Source organism: Nelumbo nucifera, chromosome 1, assembly GCF_055504915.1.
Source record: "Nelumbo nucifera cultivar China Antique chromosome 1, China Antique-T2T, whole genome shotgun sequence".
Classification (NCBI taxonomy): Eukaryota; Viridiplantae; Streptophyta; class Magnoliopsida; order Proteales; family Nelumbonaceae; genus Nelumbo; species Nelumbo nucifera.
This window is the reverse complement of record NC_142649.1, coordinates 121,163,059-121,189,539: the sequence shown is the minus strand read 5'-3', so window position 1 is coordinate 121,189,539 and position 26,481 is coordinate 121,163,059. Positions and strand designations below refer to the sequence as shown.

At 37.3% G+C, this 26,481-nt stretch overlaps 1 protein-coding gene across 2 annotated transcripts; it reads left to right on the top strand.

Annotated features, from left to right (window-relative positions):
* Positions 1 to 2,038: 2,038 nt before the first annotated feature.
* Positions 2,039 to 24,639, top strand: LOC104611701 (uncharacterized). Of its 2 annotated transcripts, XM_010278875.3 has the most exons (4): positions 2,039 to 2,269; positions 2,354 to 2,526; positions 20,496 to 20,583; positions 24,507 to 24,639. In XM_010278875.3, the coding sequence occupies exons 1-4, from the start codon at positions 2,250 to 2,252 to the stop codon at positions 24,604 to 24,606; spliced, it is 381 nt and encodes a 126-aa protein (XP_010277177.1). In that variant the 5' UTR covers positions 2,039 to 2,249; the 3' UTR covers positions 24,607 to 24,639. The 2 variants fall into 2 exon arrangements, with proteins under 2 accessions (XP_010277177.1, XP_019055683.1); XM_019200138.2 differs by lacking the exons at positions 20,496 to 20,583; positions 24,507 to 24,639 and adding an exon at positions 2,904 to 3,462 and having other exon boundaries at positions 2,041 to 2,269.
* Positions 24,640 to 26,481: the final 1,842 nt, after the last annotated feature.

The window sequence follows — 26,481 nt, the reverse complement described above, 5'->3', positions numbered from 1 at the left end:
ATTTTTTTCTTTTGGATTGTTTAATTCTTAATCGCCAGTTTTAATTTAAATTTAATTTTAATGTTTGAACATTTTCTTCCTCTTCTATTTGTGTCTTTTCGAACTGGCACTTGCTTTGGAGAGACACATCTCTTCATCTTTGAGTGATTCGCAGAGGTTTGATAAGCAAGTGTACACCTATTAATCGCCTTTGGGCTATTTTATCTTGATGACCGATTTACATTCACCTATTTGTATCGTAGGGGCAAATGTGGTTTTAAGGAGAGTGACCAAATGGCATGAATCAATCTTCATATTCACTACAATTCTCAATTTCTCAATAACCACTACAACTCGGTTTTGGAAAGCGAGAGTGAAAAGTTTCATTTTGCCTTCTGTTTACTATTTTTATAATGCAAATGCATTGTAGTCATCTTTTTATCCTATGCATTGTATGTTGATGATATGTTTGATAATTGAAACAAGTTTGGATGTGGTGAAAGAAAATAAAAATAGTTCTTAATATCCAAATTTGACACCAAGGACATGGATGAAGCTGATGTAATTCTAGGGATTAAAATCCATAAATAACAAGGAAATTTTATTCTCTCAATCACACTATGTAGAGAGTATACTTAGGAAGTTTGGACACTATGACTGTAAACCTATGAAGACATCCTTTGGCTGTAGTATTCACTTAAAACCACATGTAGGGGAACCTGTTTCACAAAATGAGTATGCAAGTATAATTGATTCTGTCCTACTCAAATTTTTCTCTTGTTTTAGAAGGCTTTACTAATGCGAATTAGATTTTATATTCAAAAAATAATACTTCCACTAGTGGATATGTCTTTACCCTAGGAGATGGAGCATTATCGTCAAAAGTTGGATACAAGGGTGAACCAAAAGTTGCAAATCCTATCTTTGATTGTTGCTAATTTCATTGAACCGTTAAAACAACCATAACAAATAGTATCTATAAATATATTTAGCACAACAATAAATAGATTAAAGAGCAAAAGTTCAGTTTAATGAATGAGACTAAATCAATCATATAACCACTACAAAAAATGATTCCTCCAAACACATTTTATATTTTCATTGGGGCGGCTTAAATTTAGAGTGGGTGAATTAGGTTTATCAAACTTGACTTAATTATTCTATAGTCAACTAATTGATCAAAATAGGGTTGATTATGATAATAAAACTTAACCAATCAATTAATATCATAAAAGTCATAACCAAAAGTTGGTTATGTATCAAATTCATAGGGGTTGGGTGGGGATTTGATTGGTCAAAGCCCATCCAGTATCATGCATTTTTAGCAACATAGTTTTTCCTCGTTATTTTGTTATAAGTTGACTTAAATTTTTGTTTTGCCATGAACCCCTATTTGGGTTAAAAATGTTTCAATGGTTTGAATAGTCGAGTCAATAGTTTATTAACCATTTCGATCGAATTGTAACTGATTCTTTGAGTTGGCAGTTGAACCATCTAGGTCAATAATTCTCTAAAACATTGATAACCTATACTCAACTAAGCCTAAGTATACAAATGCTTCAATGCCAAAATATCAATGGAACAATGTTCAAAGAACTAAAATGGATTAGTCAGTCCACCTGCCAGTTCAATCAAGTTCTAATAATTGGGGCTTGGAAAAATCGGTCAACCTACTACCCAAATAGGGAATTGGTGATATCAGTCCCTATTTGACATGGACAGTTGAGCTAAATTTTAAAGCATAGACTAAACCTAGGTGGTTGGGCTGTTGAACCCATTACCCCATAAATTTAAGATAAATTAGTAATTAAGCACGTGTATTTGTATTTATGATTTTTTTTCATATTAATTATTTGAATTTTAGATATATCATACTTAATATAGAAATTAAACATTAATAAAAATAATAATATGATTAAAAATAAATTTAAATATTTGTACTAAATGTACACCTGTAGAAATTTTAAATTATAATAACAATTATTATTATTATTATTATTCTTGGAGTAAAATACAAAGACCCCATGTACTATAACCATGAGAGAAAGATACCTTTCTGTTAGTCTTTCGTTAAAATCCGTGCCCCCAAATTCATCGATATGATAGCGGCGGTGCCAGAATCGGAACGCGATTCTTTGCTCCCTCGCCTTCGAGCCAAGCCTGTCCGCACCACTTCTGGTATCACCATATGTTTTGAGCTGGCGAAACTTGGCAGTTCCATCAACAAATGCTGAAATTGAACCCAACAAATCTACTTCTCTTGAGGAATTATGGCCAGTTCTTGCATGAGGTACTTGGCAGTTCGATTTACCGATGATATTTTTATCCATCATCTCATAATGATGTTTTTATTTTTTGAATCCGATTTGTACAGGTGGAGAAAGATGTGGCTAAAGCGGAAGAGTACTATGGAAGAGCTATATTGGCGAGTCCCGGAGATGGAGAAGTGTTGTCTCTGTATGGAAAACTCATATGGGAGACACATAGAGACCAAGATAGAGCTCAATCTTATTTCGACCAGGCAGTCCAGGCATCTCCCGGCGACTGGTATATACTTTCAATTCCATTATTTTTTTTACGCGTAAATCCTGATAAACAAAAAGCAATAGAAAAGACGGGAAAGTTCGTTCATCATCGTTCTATATTTGGTTTGAACATTTTCCGTCAAATTCGATTTTTCCCCTGTTTTTCTTCATTTTCTTCTTATTCTTATGATGATGAACTGTCTTCCATTGGGGTTGATATAGTGTGTGTGGTGGGTGGGTCCAATCTTCAATCTTCAAAGTCTCTGATAGTCTCCGTTATGCATGACAAATCAATCAATCTTGAATCCTCACCGTTAGTGAAATGGTGTAAAAATCCCTGAGATCAGTTTACCCGTAGGATTCTTAGAATTGATAGTTAGTTACTGTAATTCATCTCAGATGTAGACGATACCAGAAGCGGTGCGGACGGGCTTGGCTCGGAGGCGAGGGTGCAGAGACTTGCGTTTCGATTCCGGCACCGTCGCTATCATCTCGACGAGTTCGGGGGCACGAGCGAGGCCATATTTGTGACAAGCTGCGGATTTGTGGGCGTTCAGATCAACATTCTCTCCTCTGCGCAAGCGCTCCACCATATCGTTCACGATCTCCACAATGCAGGAGGAAATCGGGAAGAAGAAAGGGGATGAGAGAAAGGGAAAGAAGAGAGATTGGGAGAGAGAGAGAGGGAGACAGATGGAGGACTTCGGAAGTCCACTGCCGTTGCAACAGGTTCATGTATCGGGATGTAACAATGTTTTTGTCCTAATAGTTATTACAAGGTTAATATTAAAAAATATTGCAACGGTGGATTTTAACAGAAGGCTAAGGGAAGGGGCTTTGTCTCACGGTCAAAGTACAAGGGGGTCTTTGTCACAAAACAAATTATAGGGTGTTTTTCTCACAGACCCCTTAGTACAGGGGGTCTTTATAATTTATTACTACTACTACTGTTGCTGCTGTTGCTGCTGTTGTTACTACTACTAAATTTTGTGTTTCATTTGTGTCTTAAATAAAAATAATTTTTATTTAATATGATGATTATATAATATTAGAAATGTTCCGAAATGTCTTTGAAAAAACTTTGTACTTTTTTATTTTTTGTGTTCTATCTTTTTTAAATATTTATTATTAAATTATGACATAATGAATTTCTTTGAAAAGTTTGATCATTGACCCAGCATTTAGATAACAAAATAGCTTTGCTTTCATATCAATTTTAAATTATATATTTCATCAACATTATATAAATTAGTTTTACTTATCACACTTAATTTTTGTTTGACATAATTAATATATAAATTTTATATACTCTTTTGAATACATTATATCTTACGTATAATATTTATTTTTATGATTATTTGTATTTTCTACTTTTTAAAAAATTTATTATCATTTCTAGGTTGATTTTAATTTTGGCATTCCATTTTCCTCATTTATAAAAATACTTCTCACATTCCATACTTATTTTTGTTTAGTATAATGAGTACACAATATTAGTGATGTGCTCAGTTCTTTTTATTTTTTGTATTATATATTTTAATTTTTTATTATTTAATTATGACATTATTTATTAACGCATTTGACCCCAAATGGTTGGATTGCTTACCCACCACCGAGAGGGAAGAAAATGGTTTTGTTTTCAAATTATTTTTCAAAATATTTATTTTTATATTATTAAAATTAATGTTGTGGATTTAATTAGTAGAATTTCATGATGGGAAAAATATATCTTAAATATAGAATTTAATAAGAGAATATACCTTACATATGAGATTTAATGAGAGATAATAGGAAAATAGTTTTACTTCCAAATTCCAATTGGTTTTAAATTTTACATTCCATTTCTATCATTAATAGAAACATTTATTTATTTACCATCAATGTTTTTAACTTGTTATTGACTTGGTTGATTGAACTATTTAAATCGTCACTCAGCCTTGATTCTGGGTTTGGTTCTGTTGAAATTGCTCCTTTCAGTTAAAAGTTGTCTAACCTTGGTGGTTCAACCATTGACCCTTTTGACCTAATAAGCAGGTCGTAGGTTGTGCACTTTAATTATGTGCAAACTTTTGGAAGCCATAACTTTGCACTTCAATGTCTGGTTAGGGTTTTGTTTTCTTATTTTGGGTAAATTTTCAAGATCCATACGTCCAAAGGGCCTTAGGTGTCTTGCCTTGATATTTTTGTGAAAAAAACCTCTTTTTTGGCCCCAAATTGCAATTTTTAATATTTTTTATAAATAAAAAAATAAAAAATTGAATTAAAAACATAAATAAATGTAACATAATACATATATTATATGTAAAACACAATTGTACTATTTATTGATAAAATATGTATTTTTACACACACACACACACATAGTGTTGACACAGAGCGGTTTGACTCGTTTGACCTTGGTAGTCGAACCGATGACTTATGACCCGAAGGCAAAAACGGGTCAGCCTCCGCGTCTATTTTTAAAACATTGTTTATCATACTTATTATTGTTTAATATGCCAAATATATGATGTTAAAAATGTTCTCAATTTTTTTTTATTTCTATATTTTTTATTTTATATATTTTTGAATTTTATTATTTAATTGTGACAGCATGGATTGACTCATTTTACCCAAATGGTTTACTTTCTTGCCACCACTTAGATGAAAACACTATTTTTTCCAGGTAGATTTTAAAAGTATAAGTTTTTATTTTATTAAAATTATTAATTTATTATGTATGGATTTAATTATAGAATTTAATGGTAAGAAGAAACAAAAGAACCTTAAATATATGATTCAATGAAGGTGAATGCAAATTAATACCTTAAATGTTGGATTTAATGTGAGAGAATTGAATGCATTGGATATTCTAAAATTACCTCTTTTCAACTCATTTAATATCAATAACTGATTACCCTATTTGCCCTCATTTTTTATCAATAAATTTAAATATAAAAGGGTAAATTTTGTCCTAAAAAAATTCTGAAAATATTCTTGAGGCTATTTGACTTTTTAAAGTAGTATAGATGTATGGGAGATATTCCCAATGCGAGGTTGGATGCTATGTGATCATAATTTTTCCTGTTAGGAGATTCCCACTTGACAGAATGGGTAGCCATTCATAATTTTAGGCATTTCAAGGGAAGTTTGGGTGTGCTTATTTCAAAAATAAGGCCCTGTTTGGTTCGTAGGAATAGGGGCCTAGAATCGGAATTGGAATGAACTCTTCCGGTTCCAACCATTTATTGGTTGGGAGGAATCAGAATCCCATTCTCATTCTTGATGGAATGGCATTCCCCCATTTGAGGGAATGGTCATTATATGCCCCTCCCTTGGGAATGAAATCCCATTCCTGTTAACTCCCATTTCTATTCTCATTCTTGTTTGAACCAAACAAACTATTGAAATAGACCATTCCATTCCGACTTCAAATGCTTTCGATTTTGATTATGAACCAAAAGGATCCTAAATGTTTATTCAATAAGTGCTTATATTCATGAACATTTGGTGAAAAAACACTTATTTCGAATAAGGGTAACATAGGTATTTTCAAAATGACATGACAGGCCAAGACAGCTGGCCACAAAGGAAATATACACTTAAAAATAAATCCAAAGTTTATAGGTCGACTTCTCGAAAAAGCATTTATTCTTAGCAATAAGTACTTATTCGTGTGGTTATTGTCCAAAATAAGTGATTATTCGAATAATCACTTACTTTTAAGAACTCCCAAACTTAGCGTAAAATAATTATTACTATATTTTAAATTATTGTTATCTATATTGATTGTCCGCTCAATTTCAATTGTCTATTCACCTTCATTGATTATGGCTGTCCATTTTAGTGCCGGTGGCCAGAGCAGGTAAGCTCTTCAATATTTACTTATTCTTTATTATATTCTTTTATTTGGTTTGGATGTATATGAATGGTGGACTATTCTTCTTATGAACCATATGACAATCCTGTTACCTAAAGAAAACAGAGGCACTGCCTTCTATGTCCTGTTTATATAACTCTTTTCAGAAGTTTAGTTTGTATTTATTATGGCTTGATATTAGATGAATGATTTAACCGTTCAATTCAACAAATTGAGCTATTATCAAACAAACCCTAATTGGGATTTTGGATTGAAATTATTCGCCTCTATGTATAATGTATATTTTTCTTAAAGGTCACGTTTGTTTGGGGTGGAAAATCGAACTGGGGTAAACTTTTTACACCCCGGTTCGATTTTCCACATGTTTGAAAATCGATGTAACTGATTTTTCAATTTTTTTACACCAATAATCGATGTAAAATATACATCAAAATTATCATTATCAGGATAGTTTTCAACGTCTCTTTCTTCCTCTCTCTCTCTCTCTTCTTCTTCTTCTTCCCTTTTTTTGTCAGGCAATTTCTCTCTCTCTCTTCTTCTTCTTCCCCCTTTTTTTTTCTCTGTTCCGTCAGTTGCAACGACAGATCTGAGCCCACCTCCCATCTGTATCTCTTTCGTTCTCTCTCGTTCTCTCTTCTCCTCCTTTTTCTTCTTCCTCTGCTTCCCTCCTCCTTTCTGTAAATTTTCATAGAATTTACACCTTGACAACCAACATGATCGGTGTAAATTTTCAAAATCTACCGATCCCAATTTCCATCGACAACTAAACCAGTTCACATTTCCCGTCGGTGTAAAACTGAATTTACACCTAAAACAAATACAGCCAAAAGGGAGGCCTACACCTATTGCTTTATTGAATTAGTTATTTAACAAAATTATTTGATTTGGTATATGTTCCAAGAGGAATTCTACAAAAAAATGGATAATACCATTGTAATATACTTACAACAAGACTCACCTCCATATGAGAACTGATAAAATACAACACCAGCACATCAGTGGATTAGTAATTGTTAGTCGGTTACAAATTTTATTAGTAGATTAATAATTATTAGTCGGTTACCAATTTTATTAGTAGATTAGTAATTGTTAATCAGTTACCGAATTTTGTATTAGTTGTCGGTTACCGAATTTGTGTTAGTGAATTAGTAATTGTTAAATCAGTTGCCAAATTAAATATTAGTGGAATTAAAATGTTTTAATTAGTTGATCCTCATGTATGCCTATACAAGGCAAACAAGTTCATCAGTTGTTGTGTCCAGTTTTCAAATCAAAAAATAGCTTGGTTGCTATTTAATTTGTGCCTTCTTCTCTGTTCGTGAGATTCTTTGTGGTGAGTTTCCGCTCACCTCGGAAACCTCTTCGAGGGAGGCTTGACCTCCTGAAATAGAAGATGGAGAGAAAAGAGAGAAGGGAGGGAAGGAAGAAACTGGAATCAGGGAGAGAAAAATTAAGGGAGAATCATCATTGCTTTCATTATGTGATGATGGCCTTATATAGCTGGCCTACAGGTGTAATATCATAGGGAATATTCTCTGATTTCTGAATAACTAACTCTGGCAGATAACATGGGTGGAAAATCTTCAGGTGGCAGAGTAATCAACTCTGAGTGTAACTAATTTTGGGGCTCTGCCGCCTGGCTCCTCTGTCTTCTTATGAATGGCTGATAGGTGGCGGCCTGCTCCACTCCCCTAGTGGGTTCTGGAGGGGGTGTTTGGGTCTCAACAGTTCCTCCCCCCTTAGCACTGACCTTGCCCTCAAGGTCTAGGTTGGGAAACCTCTCATTCAGCCTTAGATAAGGTTCCCATGTTGCCTCTTCTGGAGGCAGACCAGCCCATTCAACCTTGGTTTCTGGCACCACCTGCCCTCATCGCCGAACCCATCAGAAATCCACAATCTTGACAGGCTCCGTGTAAATGTCCCCTTCATCTGTAAATTGGGGTAAGTTTGGTAGATAGGGGTATGATTCCCCACAGCTTTCTTGAGAAGTGAAATGTGAAACACCGGGTGTAGCTTCGAGGTAGCAAGGAGGTCCAATCTGTAAGCAACAAGGCCCACTCTCTCCAGCACCTTATAGGGCCCATAATATCTGGGAGCTAGCTTGTGCCAAGCCCATCTCATCACTGAGACCTGGCGGTGAGGTTGGAGCTTAAGGTAGACAAAATCACCTACCTGAAACTCTAGTGGGCGGTGGTGAGAGTCATAGTAGGCCTTCATCTTTTGCTGGGCTTTAGTCAAGTTGGCCTTGAGTAGTCTAAGGATCTCTTCTCTAGCCAGTAGGCGAGTCTCTACTTCTGCCATCTTAGCTGACCGAAATTCATAAGGTAATATGGGAGGAGGTTCTTTGCCATATAGAGCCTTGAAGGGTGTCATTCCTGCTGCTGACTGATAAGTTGTGTTGTACCAGTATTCTGCCCACAGAAGCCAGTGAGCCCACTGTTTGGGCTTCTCCCCTATGAAGCACCTCAGGTAGGCTTCTAAGCACCGATTAAGAACTTCAGTCTGTCCATCCGTCTAGGGGTGGTAACTTATGGATGGGTGCAGTTGGGTTCCTTGCAATCGGAAGTATTCCTTCCAAAATGAACTTAGGAAGGCAGGGTCACGGTCCGATACAATGGATCTTGGTGTCCCATGCAATTTAGCGACGTCCCATATGAAGATGTCAGCCACCGTTGCTGCGGTGTAAGGGTGAGGCAGGGCAGAGAAATGGCTATACTTGGTGAGACGGTTAACTACTACCATGATAACTTCCTTCCCTAAAGAACGGGGAAGTCCGGTGATGAAGTCCATGGAGAGGTCTTCCCATACTTGCTCTGGAATCTTGAGGGGTTGTAGGAGGCCCGCGGGAGACTGTGAGGAGTATTTCTGCCGTTGACAGGTCTGGCATTCAGATACATAGTGTAACACATCCTTGCGCATACCTATCCAATGGTAGTGGCTGCTGAGCCTCTTTAGAGTCCTTAGCACTCCTAAATGTCCTCCCAAGGAGGAATCATGAAACAACTTCAATAGTTCAGTTTTGTGGCTGGAATTTGGAGCAATCACGAACCGTTCCTTGAAGAAGAGGTATGGTCCCACAATTTGGTACCCTGCAACCTGGGAAGGGTTCTACCTTAATTTTTCCCTAATGTCCTGCAACTGCGGATCAGTCCTTGCTTCTTGCCTTATGGTTTCAAACAAGGGAAAAATGGGCTGAGAGAAGGTTAGTTGGGCCAGCTCTTCTACTCGTGATAAGGCATCAACTACCCTGTTAGCAGGCCCAGGTTTATACTCTATTCGGTAGTCGAAGCCCATCAGTTTACTCAGCCACTTTTGCTGCTCTGGAGTGTGCACTCTTTGTTCTGCTATATATTTCAGACTTCGTTGGTATGACCTTATGATAAATTGGCGTCCCAATAGATAGGTACGCCATTTATGGACTGCCATTACCATTGCCATCATCTCCTTGACATAAGTGGACTGGTTCTGGTGGGCGGCTGATAAGGCCTTGCTGAAGTAAGCAATGGGCTGTCCCTTCTGCATCAGGACGGCCTCCACCCCTGCACCTGAGGCATCACACTCAATCTCAAAGGGCTGAGTGAAATCTAGAAGAATAAGGACTGGAGGGCTCGAAATTGTTGTCTTCAAGTCTTCAAAGGCCCGTTGGGCTTCATCAGCCCATCTGAAAGAATCCTTCTTCAACGGGCGCGTTAGAGGGGCGGCCATGAGCCCATACCCCTTAATGAAATGCCTATAATACCCTGTAAGCCTAAGGAAACCCCTGAGAGCCTTAACAGTAGTGGGCTTGGGCCATTTTTGGATGGCCTTTATCTTTTCTGGGTCTGCCATGACCCGCCCTGCTGCAACCACATGGCCTAATTATTGTATCTGTTTTTGTCCAAAAGAACACTTGGTCATTTTGGCATGTAATTGATGTTCCTTTAGAGTGGTGAGAGTAAGTCTCAGATGTTCCATATGGGTGCTCCAGTCCCTGCTGTAAACCAGAATGTCATCGAAGAATACTAAAACAAATTGCCTTAAGAAAGGCCTGAAAATGTCATTCATAAGGGCCTGGAAGGTGGAGGGGGCGTTGGTGAGCCCAAACGGCATAACCAGGAACTCATAATGGCCATCATGGGTTCGGAAAGCGGTCTTGTGGATGTCGGCCTGGTGAACCCAGATCTGATGGTACCCGGATCGCAGATCCAGTTTGGAGAACACCTGTGCTTCTCCTAACTCATCCAACAGTTCATCAATGAGGGGTATCGGGAACTTGTCCTTCACTGTAATCTGATTCGGGGCCCGGTAATCTACACAAAAACCGCCAACTGCCATCCTTCTTTTTTACTAGGAGTACAGGGGATGAAAATGGGCTGGTGCTGGTTTGTATATGCCCTTTGTTCATTAGCTCTCTTATCGCCTTCTCAATTTCTAGCTTCTGGAAATAGGGGTATCTATATGGCCTCACATTGGCCGGTTTAGAATTTGGTAAGAGGGGTATCTGATGGTCATGGGCCCAGGGTGGAGGTAATTGGCTTGGTTCCTTGAACACATCAACAAACTAATCGAGTATTGATCATAGTGCCTCGTGTTGGGCTTCCGTGGGTTGGTCACAACCTTGATTATTTAAAGTTGGAGCTGTGGGCTGCATGCTTAAGTGCATAAATAAGGGCTGTCTAGTATCCTTGGAGGCCCGTGATATGGAAGTTACAGTATCACCTTGGGGACTCGGAGATCGCACCCCTTGGAGATGGCAAGTTTGACCATCTTGATAAAAGTCCATTGTCATTTTGGCCCAATCACTCAGTGTCGGCCCTAGGCCACGTAACCAATGAATTCCCAGAATAATATCAGCCCCTGAGAAATCCAATGGGTGGAGATCCACCACGAAATAGTGGCCTTGTATAAGGATCCTTTCCTTCTTGCACACACCATCACATGTCAACTGACTTCCATTAGCCTCATAGATTGAAAAGAGTGGAGTGGGTTGTATAGACATACCTAGTTGCCTTGCTAATCGGCAAGTGATGAAATTCTGGGTTGAGCCAATGTCAATCAAGATCATCACAGATCGGCCCACCAACCTTCCTGCTACTCGCATGGACTGAAGAGGGTTGAGGCCCATGAGGCGTGTAAGGAGATCTCGGCTCCCCCCGGTTCTGGTTCAACTGAGATCAGTTCATAGTCTTCTACGTTTTCTTCCGGTTCTTCCTCTATCTGAAGGAGAAACACTCGCTGGACTCGGCACTTATGGCCCTGTCCAAACTTGCCATCACAATTGTAGCAGAGGCCCTTCTCGCGTCGGGCCTGCATCTCAGCCCATGAGAGGCGCTTAAAGGGCACAGTGGGCCTGGACAGAATGGGCTTCTGAGAATCCCCAATTTGTTTCATGGGTTGCTGTTTGGTCCGCTGGGGAGCCCTCACATTCGGGTAGGAAGGCTTGCTGGTTCTGCGCATGCTGTCCAACTTCTCTTCTTGCAGGCGAGCCATTACTGTCGCTGGTCGAGAGCTCTCACTTCCAGGCGAATGTCTTCTTTGAGACCTCCCACGAAACACCCTACCAAAGCCTTCTTCGACCATCCATGTACCCTGGTCGCCATTCTTTCGAACTCGAGCTAGTAGTCTGCTACTGTCCCGGTCTGTTTTAGTCGAGTGAGGAGTTCGTCGTAATCCACGAACGTCGTCGGCCCAAAACGGATGCACAAGGCTTCAGTGAACTCCGCCCAAGTTACCTGAGGATGGGTTTGTCGATACCACTGAAGCCAGAGAATAGCATCTCCTTCTAGGTGAATGGAAGCGATGGCGACGCACTGGTGTGCAGGGGTTTCATAATACTCGAAGAATCTCTCTGCTCTGAAAATCCAAGGAATGGGATCTCCACCGGAATAGTTGGGAAAATTGATTTTAGTAACCTTTCCGGTGGGGTAACCCCCAGTTCCCTGGCTACCGGAAACAAAGGCATCGGCCCCTGTTGGATGACTGGTCTTGCCGGATTGTTGTTGGGAAGCGAGGTTAGAGATGACCACCTCGAGATCCCTGAGTTCGTTCAGTACCTGATGGAACCCAATCTCAAGTTGGTCGACTCTGTCTTCCATGGTAGAGGATCTTGTCTGCGGCATAGCTGGTCTGCAACCTTGCTCTGATACCAACTTGGTGAGTTTCCGCTCACCTCGGAAACCTCTTCGATGGAGGCTTGACCTCCTGAAACAGAAGATGGAGAGGAAAGAGAGAAGGGAGGGAAGGAAGAAACTGGAATCAGGGAGAGAAAAATTAAGGGAGAATCATTCATTGCTTTCATTATGTGATGATGGCCTTATATAGTTGGCCTACAAGTGTAATATCATAGGGAATATTCTCTGATTTCTGAATAACTAACTCTGGCAAATAACATGGGTGGAAAATCTTCAGGTGGCAGAGTAACCAACTCTGAGTGTAACTAATTCTAGGGCTCTGCTGCCTGGCTCCTCTGTCTTCTTGTGAATGGTTGATAGGTGGCGGCCTGCTCCACTCCCCTAGTGGGTTCTGGAGGGGGTGTTTGGGTCTCAACACTTTGTGAGTGTCTCTAGTTATTTTTCTTTGTTATATCTCACCAATTTCATCAATCTGGTATCAGAGCCAAGTTGGTCGTGGACATCAGATTTGGTAAGCCTTTTCTCTTGACAAGATGAGCGATCTTCAAGTCATTGGCGGAATAAAAAAGCTCAACAGTCAGAATTACAATACTTGGTCTACATGTATGATGTCTTACATGCAAGGCCAAGATTTGTGGGAGGTTGTCAACGGAAACGAAGTTACGCAACCGGAAGCAGAGGATGCAAATGGTACATTGCGGAAGTGGAAGATAAAAGCGGGTAAGGCAATGTTCGCTTTAAAGACCACGGTCGAAGAAGATGTGCTAGAACATATCCGGGATGCCAAAACTCCCAAAGAAGCTTGGGATACGCTTGCCATGCTGTTCTCAAAGAAGAACGACACAATGCTTCAACTTTTAGAGAGCGAACTTTTGTCGTTAGCACAACGCGACATGCCGATCCTCAGTATTTTCACAAGGTGAAGTCACTATGCCGTGAAATTTCCGAGTTGGATCCAAAAGCTCCAATCGGGGAAACCAGGATAAAAAGAATAATTATCCATGGTTTGAGGCCCGAATACCGGGGCTTTGTTGCTGTAGTACAGGGATGGAAAAATCAGCCATCACTTGTTGAGTTCGAAAATTTGCTTACTGGACAAGAAGCACTAGCTAAGAAAATGGGAGGAATCTCGCTAAAGGGTGAGGAGGAAGCACTCTATGTTAATAAAAGCAGGAGGAACTCCAAGTCGCATACATTTGGAGGGTCTAAGAAGAATGATGACAAGGCAAGAAGTCATCAAGGCGAAGGAAGTGCTTGTACAGGGGGAGCTTCAAAGAATCATGGCAACGGCAGAAAATTTGAAGGAAAATGCTACAATTGCGGGAAGAAGGGTCACATGGCGAAAGCTTGTTGGTCAAAGAAAAGGCCGGTGGAGATTAACGCGGCTACCTCCAAAAGCGAAGAAGAGTGGGATGCTGAGGCGTTATTTGCAGCAGAAGAGGAGTTAGCTCTTACAACAACTATATCTGAACATATTGACTATGAGAAAGATTGGATCATCGACTCAGGATGCTCAAATCATATGACAGGTGATAAAGAAAAGTTGCAGAATTTGTCAGAGTACAAGGGAAGTCGAGTTGTGGTGACAGCCAACAACTCGAAGTTACCAATAGCTCACATCGGTAATATGACAGTTTCTCCCCAAAATAGTGCTAATAAGGTGCAGCTTCAAAATGTTTATCATGTTCCAAGTATGAAGAAAAATCTGCCTTCAGTATCACAACTAACATCTTCTGGCCATTTTGTTCTATTTGGTCCGCAAGATGTCAAGGTTTATCACGACCTTGAGGTTATAGAAGAGCCAGTGATGAAGGGGCGAAGATTAGAATCAGTCTATGTGATGTTTGCAGAAACTGCATATGTAGACAAGACAAGAAAAAATGAGACAACTGACTTATGGCACATGCGGTTAGGTCACGTTAGCTATTCCAAGCTAAATGTAATGATGAAGAGATCAATGTTGAAAGGTCTTCCCCAACTTGAAGTAAATGCAGACACAGTTTGCGCAGGGTGCCAATATGGTAAAGCGCATCAGTTGCCATATGAAGAGTCAAAATTTAAAGAAAATAAACCATTAGAGTTAATACACTCTGATGTGTTTGGACCCATCAAGCAAGCCTCTATTGGTGGGATGAAGTACATGGTGACCTTTTTTGATGATTTCTCAAGGTATGTGGGTTTATTTCATGAGACAAAAATCTGAAACTCTCTCAAAGTTTAATGAGTTCAGGAAAGTAGCGGTAGCAGAAGTTGGCAAAAGAATTCGTTGTCTATGCACCGACAACGGAGGAGAGTATACCTCAGGGGAGTTCAGTGATTTTCTTCGGGAGCACCAAATGCGCCATCAGCTCACATGTCTTAATACTCCACAGCAAAACGGAGTAGCAGAAAGGAAGAACAGGCACTTGGCAGAAATATGTCGAAGTATGCTTCATGCGAAGAATGTTCCAAGACAATTTTGGGCAGAAGCAATGAAGACTACAGCCTTCGTAATCAACAGGCTTCCTCAACAAAGGTTATGCTTTCTTTCACCTTTTGAAAAGTTGTGGAATGTAAAACCTACAGTTAGCTATTTTCAAGTTTTTGGTTGTATTTGCTATGTTTTTGTACCTGATCATTTACGTAGCAAGATGGACAAGAAAGTTGTTAAGTGCATTTTTGTAGGATATGACAATCAAAGAAAAGGATGGAGGTGCTGCGATCCTACAACTGGAAAGTGCTACACGTCTCGGGATGTGGTGTTTGATGAAGCATCTTCGTGGTGGTCCTCAGAAAAGGAGATACTGCTAGACTCTGATATTATTAAAGATGAGCTACAATCTGCTTAAATCCAACTGAGTTTAGGCAAATCTGAAGATGCAGATGATGGTAGCAATGTCCAGCAAGACATAGCTCAAAGTTCTTGGCAAACGGGAGTTTATGATCAATCAGACAAAGAAGGTGAGCCTATTGAAGTAGAAGCACCAACTCCTCTCAGAAGATCTACAAGAGCTAGAAAGCCAAATCCCAAATATGCCAACACCGCTATAATAGAAGAAGTAGCTGCAAAAGAACCATAGACATTTGAGGAAGCATTTCAGAATCCGGAGTGGAATAAAGCTATGGATGAGGAGATCGCTGCATTAGAACGAAATCAAACTTGGGAGCTCATGCCAAAACCTAAAGATGTGAAGCCTATCTCTTGCAAGTGGGTGTATAAGGTAAAGCGTCGCACAGATGGATCAATCGAGAGGCACAAGGCTCGCCTGGTAGCTTGGGGGTTTCTCAACAATATGGACTAGACTATGATGAAACGTTTAGTCCAGTTGCAAAACTTACGATTGTACGAGTTCTACTTGCACTTGCAGCTAACAAAGATTGGAATTTGTGGCAGTTAGATGTGAAGAATGCATTCCTGCATGGGGAGTTAGATCGGGAAATCTACATGGTTCAACCGATGGGCTTTCAGATTCAAGATCATCCTGAATTTGTGTGTAAGCTACGGAAGGCGCTTTATGGACTAAAGTAAGCACCGAGAGCTTGTTATGGCAAAATTGCTGAATTTCTGACTCACTGTGGTTATTCGGTGGCACCTGCAAATTCTAGCTTGTTTGTCAAAGCGAATGGTAGGAAGCTAGCTATTGTGCTAGTATATGTGGATGATTTAATTATAACAGGAGATTGTGAAGAAGAAATTCTCCAAACAAAGGAGAATCTATTAGTTCGGTTTCAGATGAAAGAACTTGGTCAGCTCAAGCACTTTCTTGGTCTAGAGATTGATCGCATTCAAGGAGGAATATTTCTCTATCAACAAAAATACTCCAGAGATTTATTGAAGAAGTTTGGAATGCTTGAGTGCAAACCAATTTCGACTCCAAAAGAGCCAAACGCCAAAATGTGTGCCCATGAGGGGAGAGATCTGGAAGATGTAACGATGTATCGACAGTTGGTGGGTAGTTTGATTTATTTAACTTTAACCAGACCTGATGTTTCTTATGCAGTTGGTATGATGAGCCGGTACATGCAAAATCCAAAGAAGCCTCACTTGGAAGCAGTTTGGCGAATTTTAAGATATGAGAAGAGTACGCCTAGCTATGGCATTCTGTATAAGAAAAGTGAGAATTGCAAACTAGCTGGTTATTGTGACGCGGACTATGCAGGTGATCATGATACCCGACGCTCAACTACTGGGTATATCTTTATGCTTGGGTCTGGAGCAATTTCTTGGTGCAGTAAAAGGCAGCCAACTATATCTCTGTCAACAACAGAAACAGAATATCGAACTGCAGCAATGGCAGCTCAAGAGTGCACTTGGCTTATACAATTGTTGAAGGACTTGTATCAATCAACAGATTTTGCAGTTACTTTGTATTGCGACAATCAGTCGGCAATACGTTTGGCGGAGAATCCAATTTTTCATGCAACAACTAAACACGTGGAGGTGCACCATCACTTTATCAAGGAAAAAGTTCTGCATGTATTAGAACATGATAAGACAAAAAACCAAGTCGCTGATTTGTTCACAAAAGGCTTAGGTGGCAACAAGTTTGAAAGTTTCTACAAGCAACTCGGGATGATAGAAAGAATCAAAGCTGGTGTTGAGGGGGAGTGATAAAATACAACACCAGTAGATTAGTAATTATTAGTCGGTTACAAATTATATTAGTAATTGTTAGTCGGTTACAAATTTTATTAGTAGATTAATAATTATTAGTCGGTTACCAATTTTATTAGTAGATTAGTAATTATTAATCAGTTACCGAATTTTGTATTAGTAGTCGGTTACCGAATTTGTGTTAGTGAATTAGTAACTGTTAAGTCAGTTACCAAATTAAATATTAGTGGAATTAAAATGTTTTAATTAGTTGATCCTCATGTATGCCTATATAAGGCAAACAAGTTCATCAGTTGTTGTGTCCAGTTTTCAAATCAAAAAATAGCTTGGTTGCTGTTTAATTTGTGCCTTCTTCTCTGTTCGTGAGATTCTTTGTAAGTGCCTCTAGTTATTTTTCTTTGCTGTATTTCACCAATTTCATCAAGAATATCATGGATAAGTTTGTTTTAGCAATTTTTTTGCATCATAACAATTACATGGTAGTATTTAATACAATAAGTGATGGATAATATTCAATCCTTGGTGTTTTGGGTTAGGCTTCTTTCTGTTGTATTTCATAGGTACTCCTTAGCTTCCTTCAATGACCTTGTGATCATAGGTTTCAGTAATTCAATGTCTTGAAATGAGTGTGAAGATCAATCTTCTCCACAACATGTTTGTGTGATGCTTCACCTAAGAATCCAAAATCTTCACCTAACATTCATAGAGAAAAACCACATTGCATCATGTTGAGCCACACCCCCTAAAACCAATCCCACAATATAAAAGCACCCTTTCAAAGAAGATGGGTTCCATAGAAGATCAACAAATCAGATTATTCCTCTAACAGTTAATTGAATTAACTTTAACATAAAAGTCCTCCTTATGGTAGGACCCATCTAACTAATGCACTCAATCTTGTGGATGTCAAACATGTATGTTAGAACCATTACCATCTAGAACATGTATATATTCAACTACAACTCAGCTACGCCTTGTACATCTCTCTCGTGTTTTGTCAGTCCCCAACATTCAACCGCTATGCCATAGCTATGCCTTTGATAATGCATGTCTTGTAACCAGATTAGCAAACTGACAGTAGGAGCCCAATTTATAGTCTGATCTTGTTATGTCCTTGCAATTATCTCATGGGGGATTTGTCCCTCATGGAACAATTAATGGTCACCTCACATCAACTACACTACACTAAAAGAAAAATTGAAGTTCAACACCAAGTCTAGCATTTTTCATTTCCATTTCCATTTTATTTTTGGAGGTCTGATATGATTATATTAATGAAGTATGAAAAAGAAGACTCTATATATAATGGGTTGTACAGATCAGAAGATCTCACAAAATAATTACAAAATGTATAACATTTACAGTGGAAAAAGAAATTAGGTGCTAATAAAAATAGAGCTTGGAGCATTATAGAAATTCTTTGCAAACTGAGGCCTAATACAAGATCATACCAAATGCATTTCTTTGGATTCAAAGTTACTGTTGTTTCTTTCCATCCAAGACAGTCCACAGAACAACATCTAGAATCATGTACCAAATCATTATTGCCCTTTTGATTAATTCCACCTATATGCTATCTAGCTAAGGAGTAATAAATAGTTGTTTTAGGGAAAACCCAACTCATATTGAGGCAACTTAGAAAATGAGCCTAGATTTGTGATCTAGTGGAACAATGCACAAACAGGTGCTCAGCTGTCTCAAAATTACAACTGTAGAAAATGCACCTCATGTAGGGGGGATTAATAACTCTCCTAATGAGCTTGCCCTTTCTATCTGGATCCAAGGACTGTACCTATAGACAAATCTTAGGACTCTATTTTGGTACCGAGGTTTTCATGAACCCTGATCAAGTTGTGGAATGGACGATTAGTGTCTGTGATGTCCTAATTCATCCAAGGCCACATGATTAATAATTTTTCCCTTTTGCTTTTTAACAAATCATCTAAGGACTAAGTTGGAAGTTCGATCGCCTATTTTATTGGGAAAATGTATAAACTTCTGTAATTTGAGTTTGTTGGTTAAATTCCATTCAATCTCGTTATATATTTGGCTGTAATCAGATTCAGAACCTGTTGTCCATTGCTTTATACTTTTATTTGTATGGCCAGGTAGCCCACAGAAAATCTTCGAATGGGTTTCTACTTTCCTGTGGCCAGCTTGTTCTGCTTCTTTGGGATCAGTCTAGCTCCTTCTAATGGATCCAGTCCTTACTGTGTACAAAAACAAAAAGAAAAATAAGTAAAAAAAATTACTTTTATGGTGTCAATGTTATATCAGTACCAGTTATTTCAGCTTAGACATGTTTTTCTTTTTTCATTTTCCTGTCTTTTTTCTTTTTTTGATTCTTTTTTTACTAGCGTGGGTTAACATAATATGCTCTGTTTTTTCTCTTTTTTTTTTAATTTAGGATGAACTGATATCTCAATTTGTTTTACTTTTGAGTTTGCTAATCTAGGTGAGCTTATTATACTACTTTGTTTCCTTAGTATTTTTTAATTGATCTTTGGCTGAACACATCTCCTAATTTCTCCATATGTTAACTTAGGTACTTGAAGAGTCCATGAGAGGAAATATATTCCTTTGAAATTAACCCTACTGAAATAATGAGAAAAAATGCTAACAAATAGCAAACACAAAACTCCAAGAGATTAATAAATGAAAAGCCATTAGCTTTGCACAAAGGACACGCATGAGGCCAAGCTTTCAAGCATCCCTAACTAAATTGATCTCTATGCTTGGTTTTCTTTTTTTAGTGAATTTGTAATACTAATTAAGAAACAGGGGCTTTGATATTCTATTTAATAGGTTTAGCTTGCATTTCGTTTGCTTCGCAAGTTGAATCATGAAATAATTACATCATTGTCACTGATGCCATTTTTTGGGGTCAGGTTTCTCTGTTGAGTACCTAAAGAAATGGAAGAAGGATAATGATGTAGAGCTTATTCTAATTAAGGCTAGTATTTTTACTTCTTGGCATTTGAATGTCTTGGACTTTTTTTTTTTTTTGATTTGGAAGAAGGATAATGAACCATCATCTACTATTCATGATTTTCTTTCTTCTTGATTTGGCCATGTTTTCCTTTAGAGGAGGCACAGAATATTTCTTGTATTTACTTTATCATCTTCTTTTCTAGGGGGCTAGGTGTTTTTTGTTCAAGCAATTTTTGTATCTAAGCATTTAGAATAATTAAACTCATTGTTATATTTCCTAGGTGTAGTTGTTTAAATAGAGAAAGTTACTCATAGAAAATCTTTTATTAGATGATTCCTGACTAGAGGTTGTGTACACAATGTACTGGCTTTGTTTTCACATCCACACCACCTATAACAAAACACGGGTAAGGTAAGATGCCCTAACATTGTTAAGAACAAAAGCTTTTATGTTTTGTTATCCTTTCTGTTGTAGTCATCCACTGGTTTGTTTTCAGGTAGCTCTTGTTCATGGAATTTTCATGGGTGGAGGTACAACTCTGGCGGTACCATTGAAGCTCTTATTTGTCACAGAGAAAACTATAGGTATTTGGGACTTCAGTGTTTGCTGAAATTTGTTTTGGTTTTTCTTTATATTTAGTAATCATTTTTTGTTGTAGTCACATAAACTAAGATTTTGCATCATGGTGAAATGTTTGAATTTTTTATTGGTTTTACATTACATGTGATGGTGAAGTGGGTCTATGCTTCTCAAGGAGAGATATATGGCTTAGGTAGGGTAAAAATGTCAAAAGAAAAAAGAAAGTTGTCTTTGTTTATCATATATCCTTTTTTTGATAGATAACCAGAAACTTGCATTAATTAAGAAATTTTAGAATTAGTATAAAGTTCACATGCAGTCCAAGTCAATCCCATACTGTGGTTAAGAGTACAATTTGTCCCAAAAAAATTGCTCCCCAATCACCCCATGCTTTGTGATATCATCTGTCAATGCATTTGTAGACTTATTTACCCACTTGAAAGTGGCCTCAATCTCACTTGATTTCCCTTATGACCTATCTGAAAACCCATAGGCCATCGCTTTGTTTTTCTAATTATCCCACCACCAAAATTGAGTCACCTTCAACCCCTATCTGAATTAGGTTCAACTATCTTGCTAGCTATAATCCTTATAGAAGGGCTGAGATTTCTACCGTCAATGAATCTAGTGTTCCAATTGGACTAGAATAAAGTGCTAGTATCAGTCCCCTACTATTTTTGAAAATCCCCCCTATGCCCGAGGAGTAGGGTTCCCATAGGAGCTTTCATCAAAGTTTTTTTTTTTTTTGAAAAAAGTTAAGGTAAAATTTTATTCACAAAAAAGCTAAACAGTACAACAGATGGGCAAGGCAAGATACTAACAAAGGCCCACTCTAGGGACATAAAATATTCCACAACATTGAACCATTACAAATATGGGACAATAGCAAATTAGCAAAATCTCTAGACACCGATGCCCAAGAACCAATTCTGCCAATGGTTTCATTAATCAACTCTTCCACACATCTCAATCTTTAGAGAAGATTTTATTGTTTCTTTCAGCCCAAGTTGTCCAGATGATGGTTGCAACTATAAGCTGCTAGAAGATCTTTGGCAGGTTTATGAGACAATGACAAACTGTTTTCTACTCGATAGATAGCTGCAAAATTGGCAGGTTTTTGGGTATCCAAACCAAGAGTAAACTTGTTTTTGATAATTTGTATACAGGTACCAAGAGTATAACATTCAGTCACCTACTAAAACTAGAGATGAGGAAATGATAGGTCCGAGTGGTACCTCATAAACTTGTTTCTACCTTTAACATTAAGAGCTTATTGCTTTGTTATGTGGATTAGACATCATTCTCTTTTGGGATGTAAATCGTTTCGGACTTCAATGATCAACTTGCAGGAAAATTACTTTCACTTTAGGTTTTCTTTCCTTTGGTTGCATGAAAGCCCATGTGGAAAGGGTAAAATTTAGGTTAGTTGGCTCAGTATAATCTCGTTGCATTGTGACAGGTTATTGATCCTGTAAACAGGGCTCATTTAATTATCAAAATGAACTTAGTTTTTCACCCATTCAATCCCAGCTAAATCATAGTGTATGTTTGTGTATCTAGCCCTTTCTATCCTAGATTTATTGCTATTTAAAGTTCAACCTTCTAGGAGCCCATCTAATTTGAATAGTCATGACTGTCAAGATCTCCCCAGTCTCATAATGAACCAAGTGCTAGAAGCCACTTCCTTGATGGCCAAAGGGGAAAGTCAAGACCATTTGGTGATAAAGTACCAATAAAAGGAGCCATCACTTCAGTTTTGGTGGAATTAGCGCCACCTACAGGGCTATTAAAATCTTAAAAGGTATTATCATCAGCAAGCCCAGGATTTAGAACATTCACCAAATTGAAATTTGATCTCACCATTCAGCAAAATTTTAGTAAAATTTCCTATTTAATCTATGTCAAAATCTAGTAATATATCAGGACTTTAAGCCATGGGGGAAGGAGGGGCTACCTTCCATAGAGTTTAACTAGTTTGACAAACAGATCTAAAGCAAAACATCTTATAGAAACACTATTCTTTTCTTCTAAGAATAAAATAAAATTTGGAATTTTAGGCCACTCACAGATTTTGGCTTTTTTTTTCCTTTTTGTACAAAGTGGTATCTCTCACACTTCATAGCATCTATTAATGAGAAAATAAAACCTGATCATCTAACTTAAGGGCCTAAGAAATTTATCTAAGATTCATATAACATGATTTAAGTAAGAAAAATATTAGGATTAACAAAATCATGGTTCAGGCCTGTCATTAGGTTATCAAGCTCCAACTCCTAAACCAAACCATCACGTAGTGAGCTTTCCAATATTCCGTTTGCTCTAAGTTTGACAACATTGGACTAGAGGAACTTTCGTTTCACCCAAGATGATGATCAATTTCATCTTTAATTTCCAATTTGCATGGGTAGAAGAAAAAAGTCATGACATGTTCATAGATAGAGTTTATGGCTAACTCTGGCGGTGTAAGTTTGTCAGTTGTAGATATATATACAAGTCTCATCTTCCATCCTTAAATTTAGCACTGAAATTAATCATTCACAAATTGGTGATTTTTACTAACTTTAATATTAATGGTGGAGCCTATGACTACTATTATTTAGTAGGGCATCGATTTCTTTCTCAGTTTTCATGGATATAGCTAGTAGTTTTAAATAATATTATCATTGGGTAAATCCTTTTGATATGTTTGAAAGCATAAGAAATCCTTATGCCATACATACAGATGGTATAGTTATGCCATACATACAGTTCTAAGTCAGTGCCAAGGAGGTTGTATATCAAAGGAAGCAACTTGTTTTCTTTACTTTTCTTTACTCTTTTATGTTCATTGTTAGCTTTTTGCATGAAAAATATAACTAATTTTGTATTTATGTTGAATATGAGTAGGTAGTCTATTAGTCATGCATTTAGACAATGATCTAATGGTTGGTTATTTGAGGCTTCTCTTTTTTCTCTTTTTTTTTTTTCTTTTTCTTGGTTGTAATTTTGGTGACAAGGGGAGTTTGGATGGGGGATGCAAAAGTTTTGGGGGGTGTTAGCAATTGATTCACTACTTGTACTTCCACTTAAGGATTTATATGTCTACGTGTTCATCCCAGATTATGGGGGATATGGCATTAATGGATGAATGTTGATAATTGATTAAGAACATAGGTAAGTTTGCAGGAGGAATTTCAATGGATTAAGTCATTGTCACATGACATGGTGTACTGTTCTAATCTAGCGATAGGGTAAATACGTGAAGGCCATGTGAATGGTTTTATTGCTTTAAGCTAGTCAGTTCAAGTTAAATAGAGAGCATGACCGTTTACTCATAGAGAGAATGATTGTCATTTTACAACTAGAGAACTATGCAAAAACAGAGGAGGCAAAAGTAGAGGAGCTTATAAAAGTTTTTGCGTATTTAGTTGCCAAGGTTACTGTCAGAGGAGCTGTTATTGGAGATTTGGCATTGCATTTCTGTAAGAGCTATATGTAGAGAAAAGTTAGAGCTCTTTAGGATGTGCAATTAATCTCTAATGAGCTATTCATCATTTTCAACCAACTAGCTACCATGGTTATTTAGCCTAGGGCACAACTCCATATATGTGGATGGAGGCATTAGATCATATTTCGTATTCATTGTATTATATATTATATCAAAATTTGTGTTAATTGTATTATTTATATAATAGGAATTTGTAAATTGTAATATATTTTTTAACATAATTGCATATAAATTATAATTGGAATGTAATTATTACCTTTTCTAATATCAACAAACCCACATATTGACATTTCATAGGTGTATTTTATTTATATGCTTAAAAATAATTATTATAGTATTTGCAATAATTTATTAAATTAAATAGCAACAATTACAATGATAATTGGCAACAGTTAATAGTTGTCACCAAATGTGATTAATTATTTTTTTAATATTTGGCAGCAATCAGTTGATTATTGCCCATTCAACAAGAGTTTGCAAGGTTTGTTGCTTCAAAAATTTATCAGAAACAATTGTTCAATTATGGCTATTGTACAATTGATAACAATTAACTTCATTGTTGTATATGGAACTTTAAGGCAACAATTGCTTGATTGTTGTTAATTTAGCAACAGTTTGTAAAGAATGATGCTATAAATAAGTATAAGAAACAATTGCTCAATTGTTGCCAATTTACATGATTTTGTATATAGAAAACAACAGTCTAGAGGGGTCGTTGCATAAAATGATTATCAAATACAACATTCTAACTTTTGCAACTATATAATTAGCAACAATTAGTATGATTGTCGTTGCAGGTACCCTTAAGCAACATGTAATCAGTTGTTGCTAAAAATCTATATGGGCAACAAATTTTATTAATTGCTACTGAAACAAAAATCTTGGCAACAATTGCATTGGTTGTTGGGAAACACTATTGCTACCAACAGTTGGTCCAACTATTGTGAAAAACATATTTGGCAACACCTGATTGTTGTTAAAAACTTTTAATAATGGCTTTTCTAGCAACAATTTGTTCAATAGTAAGTAAAACATTTCACAATAGTTTTCCTTATATTAGGACCAATTTTCAACCGTTGTTGAAGGCCAATTTTCTTATAGTATGCTCTCACCTTGTCCTTTGCTTACTTTTACTCTGTTCACCAACCAAGCCACCTTAGCTCGTCCAGTTTCTCATCATTCGTTATTGACTTGATTGTTGAAGGGTTCTCCTCTAGGGACATACTTTGAGGACTCTAATGTTGCATGTAGTTGTAAGTTTACTCAACCATACGTAGTTTGGTTCAGTTTTTCTCACATCAATTTGTCTTATTCCTGTTATGGCAACAGTCATGTTAATGGACCTCTTTCAAAACATTTATATTGTTAGATCTCACAAAATGTCTTTGTTATATAAACGTAGTATATCTTTTTAAGTAAAACTAAAAAAAAAAAAGATGAATAAGAGGATCAATCTCTTATAATTTTCTCAAAATAAAATTAGCTTTGAAAAATATATGTGAGATTATTCTGATATTCTTTGTCTAGTTAAAGAAAAATATTATGAGAGAATGGGAGAACATATGGAAATAGAAAGTTGTCATTGTTGGAATTTCATATAATTAAAATTGTAATGGTGAAGAATCACCGTTAGATCTTGGGGCCCCACTTTGTTGGTCCTAATCCACTACAACCAACAATAAATGCTCCTAGTTCATGCTAAAATTGAGTGAGGGGGGGAGCAGTGCCAATAGTTTTGAGCATGTAAAGAATGAGATTGTACAGGCTTTAATGGAAAGCAGTTTAAATTGTAATAAACTAATGGTGAGATAGCTTCTCTAGTTCACATTGAATACATGTTTTCTATAAGAGAGGTTGGTGCAATGAAAAGAAAGAATTAAATAAAATTAATGGGGAAAACAAGAAAGGAAAGAGGCATGATTCTCTTTGGTTCTTTGTCAAGGTGTTGCATCTACTAGTGGCCGAAGGACATTCATTGAATTGAGAGGAGGTGTGGTCTAATATGCCCACCAGCCACTAACAGATTGAATAGTGAAGAAACATGCTTCTCTTTGGTTCTTCTTAAAATTTTGAAAGAAAAAAAAGGATAAAAGGGTCATAATGTATGTTTAAACTCATTTTAAAAATTTAGGGTATCTTTAAGTCAATTTTTGAAAAATTAGAGTATGTTAAAGTCTTTTACCCAATTAGAGAAAAACGAAGCATACTTTAAATGTCTATCAATTTTTTCTGTTTAAACAAATATTTTAACAAATCCAACCCTTGAGACCAAAATATTGGAATGGGTGCTCTTGAAGATAAATTTGTTTTGTTTTCAACCTTTAAATAGTTTTCAGTTTACCAAAAAAAAAAACCCTTGATTTCTCTTTTTTTGTAAGTTGCAAATCCCAATTGGTGATAGGTCCAATACCCATCT

Bases quoted from the DNA above. Each gene is read 5' to 3' on its own strand.
- LOC104611701 (XM_019200138.2), top strand. From the start codon at position 2,250: ATGGCCAGTTCTTGCATGAG. The intron at 2,270-2,353 runs GTACTTGGCAGT...CGATTTGTACAG, and splicing joins ATGGCCAGTTCTTGCATGAG to GTGGAGAAAGATGTGGCTAA. The intron at 2,527-2,903 runs GTATATACTTTC...AATTCATCTCAG, and splicing joins CAGGCATCTCCCGGCGACTG to ATGTAGACGATACCAGAAGC.